The sequence below is a fragment of the Puma concolor genome, chromosome E3 (genome assembly GCF_028749965.1).
Source record: "Puma concolor isolate L17-30 chromosome E3, mPumCon1.1.hap2, whole genome shotgun sequence".
Classification (NCBI taxonomy): Eukaryota; Metazoa; Chordata; class Mammalia; order Carnivora; family Felidae; genus Puma; species Puma concolor.
In genome coordinates, this window is record NC_141682.1 from 5,964,048 (window position 1) to 5,980,866 (window position 16,819).

The 16,819-nt window shown below is 49.2% G+C and overlaps 1 protein-coding gene across 3 annotated transcripts in view; it reads right to left on the bottom strand.

The window, feature by feature from the left end:
- Nucleotides 1–383: 383 nt before the first annotated feature.
- Nucleotides 384–16,819, bottom strand: part of BAIAP2L1 (BAR/IMD domain containing adaptor protein 2 like 1) — a 94,548-nt gene continuing 78,112 nt past the window's right edge. For all 3 annotated transcript variants that reach the window (XM_086691237.1, XM_086691236.1, XM_086691238.1), the window contains 4 exons: nt 16,250–16,327; nt 15,019–15,199; nt 1,223–1,260; nt 384–729 (listed from right to left, as the gene is read on the bottom strand). In XM_086691237.1, coding sequence (XP_086547363.1) covers nt 654–729; nt 1,223–1,260; nt 15,019–15,199; nt 16,250–16,327 — 373 coding nt within the window. In that variant the 3' untranslated portion in view covers nt 384–653. The remainder of the gene's footprint in view (nt 730–1,222; nt 1,261–15,018; nt 15,200–16,249; nt 16,328–16,819) is intronic.

Consider the following 16,819-nt stretch of genomic DNA (forward strand, 5'->3'; position numbering starts at 1 on the left):
GGGTTATGCAAGTACTAAACGTGGCCGTGACAGGGACAGGCAAAACACCTCCGTGCTCTGTAGCTATGTCTAAATCGAGGGGAACTCGGGGATTTCTCCATCTTAGGTAGCTCTACATTTGATTAAACAAAAATTAAGAATTTTTAAGTTAAAAAATTAAATTTTATAGACTATTCATAATTTATATTGCTTAAAATTATGATTTGCATGCTAAGATGCAACTTTACACAACCTTTCCTTTAGATAATGTTATAACGCTAGATAAGAGCACATGCTTTTTAAAATAAAACTGTGCTCATTTCATGCAGAGAGCTGGTCACGAAAGCAGACTATCCCTCATTCTATTAAAAAATAATCACAGAATATTAAAACAAATGATACAGTAAGGATTGGAACCAAATTTATGGTCTTCTGACAGAATGGGAAGAAAATATTTTCACTGATTTGAGTGGGTCACTAGACTATTATTAAAGACAAATGTATCAACCCAACTATGTTAAATTGAGAAAATGCGTCGATTTGCTCAAGTGGAATACATTTAAAATCAGGCACCCTTTGGTGAAGCTTTGCAACAGTTAAGCGCACACCAAACAACAAATCATTTTGCAAGTGAGAACTTAACGTCGGAGGGACTGGAGGTCCCGGCCTGCTCTTCATCGAATGATCGGTGCAGAGCGATCGTTTGTCACCGTCGGCCGGAGTTTCACCGTCGCGAAGGGGTTTTCTCCGCTGCAGGGGGAGAGGAAAAACCACATCTGCAGACACACTACAGGATGGGAATTGGGTTTTAGAGGAGCTGTGAACTACCGTCCTTGCTCTGTGAAGTTAGAAGGCTTCTGTATAAAACTCTGGACATTTTCTAGACACAGACGTTTCACGGTGGCAGTCCTTTCTGTGCACTCATGCCCACCCGTCACAGAACTCTCTAAGGCTGTAGATGCTGTAATGGGAGAGCCCACCTTTCTGTGGCCCTGTGTGGGAGGGGTTACGTGAGAGAGCCATAAGGACAAGGTCTGGATCAAGGTGCCAAATGCAACATGGCCGGGAGGCATCCCTTGGGGACCCAGGCAGAGGCTGGGCAGGCTTCCTGTGCTGTGAGAACAAGGCGGCCGCCTTCTCCTTGGACGCCATAGGCCTAAGGCGCCTCGGCCAGGACACCTCCCCGACCCCCTGCCCCGGGCTGTGCACCTACCAAGACCCCCAGGAACACAGTTCAACATACCTGAGAAAAGGAGGCTTTGCTGTCCCATTTGCGTCGTTCTGTGAGGAAGATAAAGATGAAGTTTATGGAAGGGTCATGAAACCGGGACATTTTCGATAAAACCTTAAAGCTAAAGATATCTAAAGTGCAAGGAGCAATTTATGGCTGATGCGTGTAAGCCCACCTGAGGCCATCTCAAGGTCTAAAGTCACCTAAGGGATAAGGGCAAGAACAGAAAACCGAAGACAGTGAGAGGCCCTCACAAGTGCTGGCATGTCTCAGGCCTTGGAAGACCATGGTCCTTAAGCTGCCCAGCCGTAGTGCCTACAACTGGTGTTTTGGGAGCCCAGTCCTGAATGAGGGAAGCCATGACAAACAGGAAGCAAAAATAAAACCTTGTTGGGTTTTGGTGCCCACAGATGTGCCAAGGGCTAGCCAGAGATCTGGTGGGAAGTTCCAGAAGATGAGACGACAGAGGGACAACACTGCCCTTGCCTTCAGGAACTACCAGAGCCTGGGGACTTGGGGGGTCTCCCAGTGTGGCCAGGGACCAGGGGTGTGTGTGCCTTCTGTCCTTCGTTTTATAAAGCTAGAAGGCTTTCAGAATTTGCTTTAAATCTGCTCTGGCTGTTGAAAAAAATCACTGGCCTGAGCTTGTGGGGCTAATTCTCAGATGGCTGCCCAGGAGAGGGCAGTGTAATGCCATCTGAGCCACAGGCCACCAGACCAGACCAGACTCCTGGAAGCTCCCAGGATTCCCAGTGGCCTCAGGGCATATGGGCCTCTGAACACTGAAGGACAGATAGCTCTTCTCACTTCTGGTTGCCAGCCTAGGGTCAAAGGCCATAGTTGGAGGCCAAAGCCCAGGTCAGGGCTCTTTCTGCATGGCTCCTCTTGGGTTGTGGACACAGATTCTCAAAGTACGAGAGAGGCTGTGGGCACTGGGGCTACTTCAGACCTGTGCCTACTGTCTCTGTGCCTCTGAAGACCTCTGAGCGTGCTTTGAACCTCGAGACCAGCAGGTAAGTAAGGTCATTCTGATGGGGAGCCCCAAGCACCTGAAGGTAACCCCAGTCAGCCTTGTGCCCCAATTCAGTGTCTACCTTTTCTTTTGTAATTTATTTGAGAGAGAGACAGGAGAGTGAGTGGGGGGAGAGGGACAGAGGGGAAAGAAAATCCCAAGCAGACTCCAAACCCTGAGCCCCAACACAGGGCTCCATCCCACAGCCCTGGGACCGTGACCTGAGCCAAAATCAAGAGTCGGATGCTCAACTGACTGAGCCCCCCAGGCGCCCCTGTGTCTACTTTTCCTCACAGATGCACACAGCGGCTGCCCTGCTCAGCATGTCCTAATAGGGTTTTAAATGGCTGCAAAATGATTTCTTCCTACTAGGCGTGCTGAGCTTCCCCAGCAGGCCTCAGAGCAAGTCATTTGTGGGGTAGCGCTCTCGTTCCGTGACGGTTACAGGCTAATTTATGACTTACTGAAAAAGCACCAGGATGCCTGCCCTGCAATGGCACGTGTGCTCAGTCCGCTGGCAATGGCATGTTGCCTAGAGCAGACAGCCCGTGCGCAGAGGCACGAGCTCACGCAGCAGAGAGGCCTCCAGTGTCCTCCCTCCTGGCCTGGAAAGCACACTTCCTGCAAAGCCAGGTGTGGCTTCTGCCTGTCTTGCACTTGGCCGCAGAGGCACACTCGGCCCTCTTGCTCCTTGATACTGTCTGGAAACCACCTTCCTGCGGCCTTTCCCGGGAGCACGCTCTGTCCCTGCCGTGTGCGTCCTCAAGTCTGAGGAAAGCTCCGTGCGCTCTGAACTGGAAACCAGAAACAAAACCCTCCCTGGAGTACCTGCCAGCCAGACTCAGCCTCAGAGGGAAAACTTTGGGGCCTGTTCCCAGGAGGGCCTCCTGAGTCCCAACTGAACTTTAAAATTTATTTAAATAATCTCTACACCCAACGTGGGGCTTGAACTCACAACCGTGAGATAAAGTGTCACATGCTCTACCGATGAGCCAGCCGGGCGCCCCTGACCCAACTGAACTTTAAAACGAGTTTAGCCACATGTTCACAGGCTGTGCCATTTGAGTACTCGGTCCAGACATTTGAGAGAAACAAAAATGGCTGCAGAGATGCAGCACAGTCGACCCTAAAGTGACAAGTGACGACTCCGCTGTGAGGAAGGAAGGTGAGAGTAATCTGGGACAGCCCAAAGCTATTTAGTGCCGGGCAAACCCGGGTCCTGGTGTGGTACGTACCCCACACACACCCTGGCCAACCTACACGCGTGCACGTGGGCACCAAAACCCCACCGGGATACTCAGAGCAGCCCTGATGGGCCAGCCTCAACATCTATCAACAGGAGAAGGGACAACAGCCTTCTATCCAGTGGATCCACGCAGTGATGGAGCGCCACAGGACAGCCCGCTGTGTGGTTCGGTTCCTCTGAGGGCCAGACCAGATGCGCTGTCACGGGGTCCAAAGTTGGGGCCGTCTGGACTGAGAAGGGGCAGCGCCGTGTGTGTGTGGGGGGGGGGGGGGGAGTGGGCTTCTGGGGGGCTGATAATCTAGGTCTTGCTCTGGTGGTTATATGTAGCTGCTTTGTGAAAAGTCCTGCACTTTCCTGTATATGGCATTCTTGAATGTCTGCTTTTAGAAAAACAGGACATTTTCAGAAAGGTTTCTCCTCTCTTTAACATACTTCCACTAAGCCCACTCCTGTGTTCCCTTTCCTGCCAGTGAAGGGCACCCCCAGGCCGTGTGGCACTGCCCTCATTCAATCTGTTAGGCAGGCTCATGTTGTGCTCAGAAGCGTCTGCGGAACCGTCCCTCCAAGCTGACCACACGACCCCGTCCCTTGCGCTGGCCAGTGCCCCAAGCCCGTCTGTCCATCCTGCCTGCTGCCTCCAAAAGCTCCAACTGAACCTGTCCCTCCACAGCCTCCCTGAGGCTGAGTCACGGGGTTCGGGTCTTCTGGTCTCTGCGTTCCCCAATCTGTCTTTCCCTCTTCCGAACAGCAAAGTCTCTAGAGGCCTTTCTTGGTCCTGCGTCCCTGGACCGGACTGGTCTTGATACGCCTCCTGCTGCCCCAGGGCCCCTCTGCACAGGCTGCAGGTCGTGAGCCACATTCTCCACACGCACGGTGCAGGGCACACAGCACATGCTAGAGCAGGTCTGTGGAGCTGAGCTCCCCAGGGTCCTGCAGCCCCCCGGCAGAAAAACTCCTTCTACAATGTGGGCCTTGCTCTGAGTCAGCAGTACGTATCCCGCACTTTTCTACAGGCTTCACAAAGGCCGGCACCTATGGCCTCAGAGGCACAGCCGGTTGCATGTTCTGCGTCCCCTTCTGGCAAGCAGCATGGTGCTGGTCTGGAGTGTACTCAACACGACAGGAGGTGATCAAGTGACAAAACCAGGCACCACGAGGGGCTAGGCATGTCATTATGAGCGCGGAAAAGGTTATCTGTGAGACAGTAAGGGCAGTGAAGGCCTTGGGCCTGGTCAGCAAGATAACCCATAACCAGCTTATTTTGACCCAGTAGGAACAGGCAGAGTAGGGCAGATCTTGTGATTCCCCCAGAAAACAACACCCAAGTCCACCTTGAGTGGGCACTTGCTGCCACGTGGTGTCCATCCATCTTCCCCTTCCCACTAGCCAGGCTTCTGCTTGGGTGTCCACCACATGCCCACGTACCTGAAGGCAACTACTTGGTCCCGGCTTATGGGCGGTCCAGGTCAGCATAAGACCACCCCACACAGTCGTCCTCCTGGTGGCAGGCAGACACTCAGATGAGACAGGGACTTCTGTGGCCCAGTGAGAATGCTGAGGGGGGTGACCTCTGCTCTCTGCCCACTGGTGATACGGAGCCCATGTCCCCAGAAGACAGGGTGACTGATGAGAGAGCCCTGAGGGAGGCCTTGCTATACCAACCCTCTCTGGGCTGCTGTTTCCATCAGATAGTTCCTTCCTCTCTGAAGCTGCTGGAAGTCAGCTCTTACCTGCAACACGGGCAGCCCTGATGCTGGTTTTAATTTTTGATGTCTGTTTATTTTTGAGAGAGATACAGCGCATGAGCAGAGGAGGGGTAGAGAGAGAGGGAGACACAGAATCTGAAGCAGGCTCCAGGCTCTGAGCTGGCAGCAGAGAGTCAGACGCGGGGCTCAAACTCCTGAGCCATGAGATCATGACCTGAGCCGAAGTCGCACAGTCAAATGACTGAGCCACCCAGGCGTCCCATCCTGATGCTTGTTTTAGATGTTAACAGCTAATGCCAATCCTCAACGTGGGCTAGACTGATCTCACGAATCACAACCTCTGAACTAGTTCAACCCCTTTATTCCTAAAATGGGGACACTGAAGGCCAGACAGGGAAGAGTCAACTACCCTGGGGAACCAAGGTGTCCCCTGTGGAGAGGAGAAGCAAAAAAAACAAAAAACAAAACAAACCAAAAAGGCCACACTCCGGGCCCTCCCTCAGACACACTTGTGGCTTGCACAGGGCAGTGAATGCTGAGTTTGAGAAGCAAATGTATGTGGAGGAGAACTTAGTTTTCAACAGCTCTTTCAAGCCTGGTTCTCTGATTATTTAACAGCCCTGTGCAACAACAGAACGTGGCCATCAGACCCTCCAGCTTCAGTCCCAAGGACCACTCCCCCAAGCCCTCCAGGGAGAAGTCGGTGTCTCAGAACATCACAGGGTAGCTACAGAACTGTGGGGCTGGTGGGCCCAGGAACATTGTATGGTAGGCAGCTCCCAGGATTGGGTGTTTAGTATACTTAATTAAGCCTAAGAATCCTGGTGTTTTAAGACTACATGTAACTGACAATAACAGTTGTACATAAAAATTAAGTATAAAAGTATTAAGATGCTTTGCCAGCTGCCATGGATCCCAGCATCTGGCTGAGACAGAACATACCTTTCCCCAACATCATCAGCTGGTTTAAAAATTTTAGTTTAGGAAAAATAAATTATCAGCCTGGCTGGGCATAAAAACTTTTGAGATACAAAATCCCAGGACTGCGTACCAGGCAGGCCTGAGTCATGCTACATGCTTCTCCGCCATCATGTTTCTAGATCAGGCTTTTATTTTTTTTTTTTAATTTTTTTTTTTTCAACGTTTATTTATTTTTGGGACAGAGAGAGACAGAGCATGAACGGGGGAGGGGCAGAGAGAGAGGGAGACACAGAATCGGAAACAGGCTCCAGGCTCCGAGCCATCAGCCCAGAGCCTGACGCGGGGCTCGAACTCACGCACCGCGAGATCGTGACCTGGTTGAAGTCGGACGCTTAACCGACTGCGCCACCCAGGCGCCCCTAGATCAGGCTTTTAAATGGAACACTGTTCTATTTTTGTATGATCTATACCTGATTGTCCAAAACGGTAGCCACTGCCTGCATGACCCAGTCCTGGGACATTTCTGTCCAATCCTCTGTTATGAGTCACTGATCAGCCCTGCCCATGCCCTGACACTGGAGGATTAGATCCTGTGCCTCCTGCTGCTCTGGCAAGAGGCTACCGAGCCGAGGCGGCCGGTTCCAATGCCAGGAGCTTCCAGGGCTCCTGAGATCACTTCTGGGGAGCAGAACCAGTTCTCGTGTGCCTCCCTGCAGCAGGCCCGCAGGTTTCAGTTATGTTCACGGAACTCCTGATCTGACTTGCCAGTGACGAAACGCAGTCGCTCGGCTAACAGAACGGGGTCAGCAGAGGAGCACGTGAGGGTGTCCGTCGTTGGAGGTGTGGGGTTTTTTCTTTGGCAGTTTGCATAGGATCTTGAAATAGGACTTCAAAACGTCAGTGACAGAAATGAAATATCAATCATTTAATCTCACTGTGCGACTGGGAAGCACTGTGTACGTATTTTGGGGTCATTACTCTCTGGTCTTACAGATAAGGAAAACTGAGTTTCCTGAAGAGGGTGATGGGGGAGAGCGCCCCTGAAGTCGTGGCCGGCAGTGTCTTGTTCAGGGAGGCCCTCTGACTTTGTGGGCGTTGCTGATTTTTAAAAACCAGTTAAGGGGCGCCTGGGTGGTTCAGTCGGTTAAGCGTCCGACTTCAGCTCAGGTCACGATCTTGCGTTTCTTGAGTTCGAGCCCTGCGTCGGGCTCTGGGCTGATGGCTCAGAGCCTGGAGCTTACTTCTGATTCTGTGTCTCCCTCTCTCTCTGCCCCTCCCCTATTCATGCTCTGTCTCTGTCCCAAAAATAAATAAACATTAAAAAAAAAAAATTTTAAAACCAGTTAGTATTTTCTTGTGACCTTTATGAACTGGTGTTCTCCATTACCCTCCAGACCATAAAACCGAAGCAGCTATCATCATTACCTGCCAGTACCTCGGGAAGAGCGTAGAGGGGACAGTGGGACCTGTCGGAACCATTTCTCAATCTGAAGGACTCCGAGTCCTTCGCTCTGTGTCTCCCCCTCTCCTCCATCTCCCAAGGCCCCACAGTCCACCCCACGGTCTGGGAGCTTAGAGAGCTGGGCTGGCAGCCTTCCTGTAGCACACCAGCCCAGGCAGCAGCACGGGGCTCGTCTGGCACTCATAAATGCCTGGTCCGAGAAAGTGTTCTGATCCTACTGTGTGCGGGTGCTGGGGAGAGAGGGTAAAATATCTAGTCAGGGTGCCTGGGTGGTTCAGCCAATTGAGCATCTGAGTCTCGATTTCGGCTCAGGCCATGATCTCACAGTCTGTGAGTTCAAGCCCCTCATAGGGCTCTGCACTAACAGGGCAGAATCTGGTTGGGATTCTCTCTCCACCCTTCTCTCTCTGCCCCTCCCCTGCTCATGCTCTCTCTCAAAACAAAAAACAAAACAAAAAAAAAAACAACCAAAAAATTGAAAACACAGATTTGCCTATATTTTTCTCAAGGAGATCTACTGAAGTGCTAACAGCAGTCATCCTGGAGGTGAAGTTACAGATAGTTTCTAACAGAACAAAAGTTCTTTGCTTATTTTTATAAGTAGCAAATTGTGTTACTTTAAAAAGAGGTATTTTGGGGGCACCTGGGTCAGTTAAGCATCCAACTCCTGATTTTGGCTCTGGTCATGATCTCACAGTCATGGGATTGCATCCCCCATCGGGCTCCATGCTGAACATGAGCCTGCTTAAGATTCTCCCTCCCTCTCCCCTGTGTGTACTCAAAATAAATAAATAATAAAGAAGTATTTTAAATGAGGTATAATGATTAGATATTTTAACTTGGACTTTGCTCTTTAACTTAGGTCCACAGCTGTGATGGCCCAGTAGAGTTACAGGAAATCTCATTTCAGCAAGTGTTTATCTAGCAAATGGCAGCATTTGGGGAAAAAAAAAAAAAATAAGTATACACACACATATATATATATATAGTTTTCTTTTATGTATAATATAGTTGAAATAGTTTTCATTTATGTATAATAGATATTATACATATATATTGTATACAATACATATATGTATGTGTATATACGTGTATATATATGTACAGTATATATGTGCATTATATATACATATATATATTGTATATATAATGTAATATGTGAATATATACATATATATTAATATATATATAATACATAAATGAAAACTATTTCAATAGGGATAAATGTTACTAATTCGAGAGCATCCTTATTTCTGTCTCAAGAGTGGGGTAATTTATCAATTTGATTATTTGTAGTAGAATCTGAGACAAAATTTTCACCATAAAGCCATATCTATGTTAAATATAGTAGAGCATGAAATATATATACACAGATGAAAACATTTTTATCAAAAGTGAGAAGAAGGGTCTCTCAAATTGTACTTTGTCCTTTTCTTTTCTTTTCTTTTTTTTTTTTTTTAAAGAAAGAGAGCTGAAATGCATGAGGAGCAGAGAGAGAATCCCACACAGGCTCTGTGCTGACAGCACAGAGCCTGAAGTGGGGCTTGAGTTCACCTGTGTACTCTGTACTTTAAAAATCCATAAGTAACTTTGTCTTTAAGGAATAAAAATACATAATACCCTGATTATTTTACATTATTCAGAATGTTTTTCTAGTAGTTCACATGTATAAATTATAGGTAAGAATGTTTTTTTTTTTTTTTTTTTTAATGTTGGCATTTCAAAGATCTGGAACTGAGAATTACATAAATTATCAAAAAAACTCCTGGGGTCCTGGGTGGCTCAGTTAGTTGAACGTCTGGACTTAGGCTCAGGTCATGATCCTGTGGTTTGTGAGTTCAAGCCTCATGTCGAGCCCTGTGCTGATAGCTCGGAGCCTGGAGCCTGCTTCGGATTGTTTTTCCCTCTCTCTGCCTCTCCCCTGCTCATGCTCTCTCTCAAAAATAAACATTAGAAAAAAAAAAAAGCTCCAACATACATTAACATGAGCAAACCAGAACTGCTTCCAAAGTGAAGACAGGACGATGGTTTCTCCAAGCAGGCCACAGTGGTCACTAGCTCCGTCAGTTCTTACCTCTTAAATAACTTGTCATCCCTTCCCATCTCCACTGAACGCGACTCCCACCGCCCTCATTCCCTGGACAACTGCACCGCCTCCTGCCCGTCACCAGGCCCCAGCGCACACCCTGAGGGCCATCAGCAGATGCCTGCCGTGCAGGAGGACACAGGAAGGACGACGCATGGCCCAGACATCCTGGCTCGGTGTGCTTTTCTCCCAGCCTGTCCCTCCCACCGCCTGTCTGGCTGTGACCCCGGACCACACGTAGCCACCACGGTTCCCACAATGCACATCTGGAAGGCTTTGTTTGGTCAGAGCTCTTCCTTTAGAACTTGGTTCAAATGCTTGCGACCAAGAAGCCACCCCTGGTGCTTGCCAGGAGCCCGAGCCCTCCCTCCCCTCCCCCCCACCCCACGTCACATCTTTGCCCCCCACACTTTCACATTGCTCCACTGATCACTGGACTCCACTCCTAGGCTGCTCTTCTTCCTGTTTGTTTCCCAAAGGCTAGCACAGGGCCTGGACCATGCATGGTAAGTTTGTCAATCAATGCTCAATGGATGAATTCCAACGTGAAGGCCTCACCGTGGTCCACAGATCCCTTCTACACTGTACGTCTTCACACACCATTTAACTGTCTTTAAAAAGTATGGTTGGTCACAGTTGTCTGATGCCACGGAAACATTAGTTACCAAAGTTATGCGACCTCACTACAGGTACTGACTCCTTTGCCTGTTGGAAGTACTAAACATGCCTTTTTTATGGAATGTTTCAGTTATTAATTGGGGCATGTGGGTGACTCAGTCGGTTAAACACCTGACTTTGGCTCAGGTCATGAACTCAGGTTTGTGAGTTCGAGTCCCACATTGGGTGAGTTCGAACCCTGCTGCCAGTGAGCACTGTTTCTCTCTCTCTCTGCCCCTCGTGGGATTCTCTCTCTCTCCCTCCCTCACTTGCTCCCTCTCCCTCTCTCTCTCTCAAAAAAAAAAAAAAAGTTCATCAGCATTCATTATTCTGACACTTGCAAAGTGAATGATAACTAAAAGCACCACTGGAACCCATACAAAGAAAGCATTTTCGTTAAGATATTTGGGGCTTCTAAATGTTATATGAGGGACAGCTGGGTGGCTCAGTGGGTTAAATCTGACTCTTGATTTCAACTAGGTCGTGATCTCGCAGTTAGTGGGATTGAGCCCTGCAGCCCTGCTTGGGATTCTCTCTCTGCCCCTTTCCCCGCTCTCTTTCTAATATAAAAGCATTTAAAAAAAAATTTTTTTTTTCAACGTTTTTTATTTATTTTTGGGACAGAGAGAGACAGAGCATGAACGGGGGAGGGGCAGAGAGAGAGGGAGACACAGAATCGGAAACAGGCTCCAGGCTCCGAGCCATCAGCCCAGAGCCCGACGCGGGGCTCGAACTCACGGACCGCGAGATCGTGACCTGGCTGAAGTCGGACGCTTAACCGACTGCGCCACCCAGGCGCCCCTAAAAGCATTTTTAAAAAATGTTACATGAAACCAAACATTAATGGCTGCTAAGATGAAACACTAGAAAAATGTCTTCTGGCTTGCAAGACAGAAATAGGGGGCCTGACTGTAGTATCAGGGTGATGCTGGCCTCAGAATGAATTAGGAAGTGTTTCCTCCTGTTCAATTTTTGGGAAAATGTTTGAGAAGGATGGTATTAGCTATTCTTTATTATGTTGGGCAGGAGAAAACAGGATTTTTCATTGTATCCAATTCAGCGTAATAACAACTGCATCAGTACTTTAGTCATAAAGCTTTACTGACACGGTAACAATACTGAAAGTTTTCTAAAACCAAGACTGTGTTGGCTAAAATGTCAGTGTTTTCGCTTATAATTTCAGTGTTAACTATGATTTTGGGGCAAGGTTCTTTATCTTAAAAGACATTACGTAGCCTTAAAGTAATGGAGCAAGGCGGTTATTATCAAAGCTGCTGATACCACAAAAGGAGAGATAACTAGACCTGTGTCCCCCTGGATGGACTAGCCACCACCACCACCGATGAAACGCTCTAACAAAACAGGCAAAGAAACAAAACAATAATACCGAATCTGATCAAGGCCGAGAATACAGGAGAAAGGGGAATGCAGTAAAGGGCACCACGGGATTGCATTCAGCAAAATTGAGCCTGGGGACACCCTCCAGGACAATAATCTGGTTCTTCCAGGTAAATTACAAGGAAAAAGATATGAAGAGACTCGTAGGTACAAACACTCATCATGAGGCTTGGTGACCAATTAGTGTATGCAGCTGGTCTGGATCCAGATTCAAACTATACTGTAAAATTTTTAATAAGACAATCACAACTTTGATGATTGAGGAAGGATGATTGATGACATTGAGGAATTACTGTCAATTTTTAAAGATATGATAATTGGTATTGTGGTTGTGTAAAAATGAAAGGTATTCTATTTAAAGATAAAATTTTTAGGGGCGCCTGGGTGGCTCAGTCGGCTGAGCGTCCGGCTTCGGCTCAGGTCATGATCTCGCGGTTCGTGAGTTCGACCCCACGTCGGGCTCTGTACTGGCAGCTCGGAGCCTAGAGCCTGCTTCGGATTCTGTGTCTCCCTCTCTCTCTGCCCCCCACCCTCCCCGCTCATGCTCACTCGCGCGCGCGTGCTGTCTGTCAAAAATAAACATTAAAAAAATTAGAAAATAAATAAAATGTATTATATTTAAGGCATTTATACGTGAAATGACACGAAGTCTGGGATTAACACTGAAATGACGGAGTGGCTGGGGGCAAGGTGAAAAAGACTGGTAAATGACCTGGTAATTGTGAAAGCTGGGGGTGAGAGGATCAGGTCATTAGATATCTGGCTCTTTCCACTTTTGTATATGTTTGAATTTTTCCCTAAGAAAAAGCTGAACATCAAAAACAGGAGAAGGCAATACAGACAGGTCACACCAGGACAGCATACCTTGGTATTCCTGGATCCTGAGTTTTGTGACATGCACTTGTAAGGTTTCTTTCCCCCGGTAAAAGGAATTGTATGGTTTTCAAAATGCCTTAAAGTCATTTCCAAACGCTGTGAATATTGCTTTAAAATGTACGAGGGCCTTTAATAAAACAGCATTTGATATCTTTGTCCTTCCAAGCGATTTCTTTTCCACGACAACAGAATGGAAAAGCTCCATTTCCAAAAGCTGTGTGTCATTCTTCTGAAAATAATTTTTGAGTTAGGTGTTCGGAGTAACTTGGAATGATAAAGGTGCAAACGATTACCATACAGTATGCTTCTCTGAGAGGAGCCAGACACAGACATTTTTGAATGAAATTGCAAAACCTTGCACTTCCTGGATCAGAACACGCCACTGCAGCTTATGAGGAAGTAGGCATGTTTCAAAACACCCGAAGGCTCGCACACTGAAACACGGGGCACGTTTGTTAAGAGTGCCCATCCCATGTAATCCAGAGACTGCGCCCAGGCACCATTCACAGCTGAACAGAGGCCGCCAGGGGTGCTGACGGCTGGGGCAGGGCTGTGGCTGGGGCAGGGCTGCTTCACACACCCCGTGAGAAGCAGGGAGATGCCTCAGCGTGCACTACTGAAAGGACCACACAATAACTGGAAGATAAAAATCACAGTAGCCCAGAATCACTGCACCCAAGTGCCCGTGGACCACCCACAGTGCCCGGGGTCGTTTCCAGGTGGAAGCCGGCAGCCCCCAGGAGTCCAGCCCACACTCTGGCCCTCACCTCCCCGGCTCCTTCCCACTGCAACCATGCAGCCTCACGGAGGTCCGGACGCCACCTGCCCCCTCCTTTCCCACCTTCAGGTACCGTCTGTCCGTGGCCATGCCTGGATTCCATGGTCTGGAACACCACAGCCCCACCCCTGCAAACACCTGGAACTCTCTGCTCCTCCTCCAGCCCCACCACCTGGTAACCCTCCAACACTTAATTACTTCTTGCCTGAGCTGCGCAGCGGCATGTTGCTGGACAAACGACCGTACCTCCTGGCTTTGTCTGAGATCATGACCCCAAACTGTAAACAGGCATCAGTGTACTGCGACTACCTTTCTGGAGCGCAGGCACCTTCTCACTCCTCAAAATGCCTGTGTCACAGAGTCTCTTTCTTGAGACTTGCTCGCTCTGCCCCCATCGGCTAATGATCTCACTTCCCTGGCCGACAGAGTGGATGTCCTCAGTTGGGCACTCCCTGCGTGTCCCTTTTCCTGGCCCCGCCACCGAATCTGCCAGGTGTGCTCTTCTGGCCTTTCAGGCCACTGTCCTTTTCTCTATCCTGCCCCTCCTTTGTGATATAGTCTGTCCTGAGACAAAACTGACAACACGCACCCCTTTCTCGATTCTCTGCCATCCTGGAATCATGGCCTCGTTCTCTGAGCGTACCAAGTACGTGCCCTCCTCTGCTCCTGTGTCTGGGAATCTCTCCCCTTGAACCCTGCATGATGGGCTCCTCGCCATTCAGGTCTCAGCTTCGACATTGCCTCCTTGGGGGTGCGGATACGGTCATGTGCTGCCCAGATCCCACTCAGGACCCAGAGACTGGTACTGGGCTGCAGGGGGTGCTGCCCTCGGTCATCCAGGCTCTTCAGGAAATCGCCCTGGCTAAAGCCCTCGCGCCCTAGATGTTCTCGCAGTCCTGCTTCTCCCCTGCCCGATGCCGCGCCCTCTCTCACAGGGGCGCACCCTCGGGATCCCTCATAAGTGCCTGCACGCAAACCTGGGACATCCATCTGAGCTGTCACCCCTTCCCCTCTATCCCTTCACCTTGCTGTGATTGTCTGCATGGCCTCCATCACCGCCCACTTCCTCTCAGTAGAATGTAGTTTCCAGCAGAGCCAGGAATTGGTGTCGCTCATCTCTGTACCTCGAGAGCCCACACCAGGGACCAGGGCTCGGCAGACACAGCTGCCCAAGGAATGAGGGGGCTCTGGGCACCCATGGCCCCTCCGGCCTTTCTTATAGGGTTGTTTAGGATTCTAGAGAACGTACATGAAGCAGTGTTTCCCCAGCACATGATGCACACTAAACACCTTCTGAAGGCACTGAGATATAGTTACCATTCTTAACCTGAAGTCTCCCTTCAGGGAACAGTATGAAAATTGAAGGAAATGCAGAAAAAGGTGAAGTGACTGGCAGACTGGAGCCAGGACCAAAGGTGAGGAGAAAGTAAAACCTGATACCATCTGATAAACTGCATTTACAGATAAAATACAAACAGAAGAGGGACCGAGTTTAGGAAGCTGAGCAGCAGTGTGACAGAGAAGGGAACCCAGAAGAGACGGACACACGGCCTGCTCCCAGCCCGCCCCACGGTCGCAACCTTCGTCCCTATGGGAACGACAGCCCACACCCCCCACCGCCATTCAGGAGTTGGGTCACAGCGGGTCACGATGAAGTTCCACTCACAGGAGAGGTGCTTTCTGGTTTGGACACCGGTGCTTTAAAGGTAGAAATACTTTTGGAAATGTCTGCTCTCTTATCTGCAGCCGCTTCCAGGGACAGACATTGCAAGTAATCTGGCGGGGGGATGACCACGCTGCTTTTCTCGGATAAGTTCACGGTGCTGATGCTTCTCACTGGCGCTGGGCTAACAACCAACAGGCAGAGAATGTGCATTACATAAGATCCCACCATCTGAACCCCGAACATCCTGAACATCCTATGGCCAGAACTGCAACAGATTAACAACCACACAGGGTGTGGGGAGGAGAGGACACATAATAGACCTCTATGTAAAAAGTACCGTCATGTTTTCACTGGTTTATAAATGTGCACTCAAAAGAAAACTAGCTTAATTCAGGGCTGGCTCTTGATTAATTTAAGGAGATCAGTAAGAAAAGGAAGACTAAAAAGTGTTGAGCACTTCAGATTAAAACAAAACAAAAAGAACCTCAGCATTTTGACATTGTAAACACGATACCTAGTTTCATTCCTTGGCCCAGGGGTGTTGAGCTACACGGCCAGGGATGAGGATACAGAGACGACACTGACCAGGACTTGGGGGCATCAACTGTGGTGCTCAAAGGTGCGCCGGGACAGCTAGATGGGATGCAGGGCTTCCCTGAGGCGGGAACCACTGAGGATGTGCCAGTTTAGGGTAAAGATGCGGGTAGTCTGGAGGGGTCACTTCTGAGGACCCCACGGGGCAGCCGACTACAACTGTGCAACACACACGCAAGTTTCACAGCCAGGTGTGGGAAAGACCTTCCTGGGTTTTAGCCTTGGCTCCACCTTTCTGTGCCTCGGTTTCCTCAATTTTAAAGCGGCGACCTACCTCATAAGGCTGTTCTGAGAATTAAATGAGCTAGTCAGTGTAAGGCATGTTGGCGCTTCCTAAGTGGCAATGACCATGACGGTCGCCTTGGATTTAGTAACCAGTTGGGGAGGGGGGCGGTGTGGTGGGTGGTTCCAGAGGGCTGACGGGGTGAGGAGCAGAGTCTGGGGGCATGCCCTCACAGCAGAAGCCACAAGGGAAACAGCCGCGGGTAACAATCCCCCTTTCGTACTCTCCTACACCATCGGAGGTTTCCCTGTGGGGCTGGCTCCATATGCAGACGGAATTCTGATATGGCTGAGAACATGTGGTCAAAGGTGAGTTTGTGGTCACTGGGAAATGGGAGCCACAGTCAGGTCCTACCTTGGTGTGGGCACACTCATGGCCTCCTTTGCATCTTCTTCCAGCAACTTCGTGTAAGATGCCGGGAACCAACCCCTCCTACAGGTGAGTGTGAGAAAAAAACCTCATCGTGGGGTCAGCAGTAGACAAGTGGACAATAAACACACGACGGGGGGACTTGGGGCAGCTCCAGAGCAGACCAATTCCTTTTCACCATGTCACATGATGTGTATTTTATACACAGCATTTATTATTTTTTTTTAATTTTTTTTTTTCAACATTTATTTATTTTTGGGACAGAGAGAGACAGAGCATGAATGGGGGAGGGGCAGACAGAGAGGGAGACACAGAATCGGAAACAGGCTCCAGGCTCTGAGCCATCAGCCCAGAGCCCGACGCGGGGCTCGAACCCACGGACCGCGAGATCGTGACCTGGCTGAGGTCGGACGCTTAACCGACTGCGCCACCCAGGCGCCCCTACACAGCATTTATTTTATTTGGATTCTCTTTTTGGCTTTTTTTCCACATTTATTTAATAGGTAAATAATCTACACAGAAACCAACTTAACCACCTTACAGTAAAGCCTATGC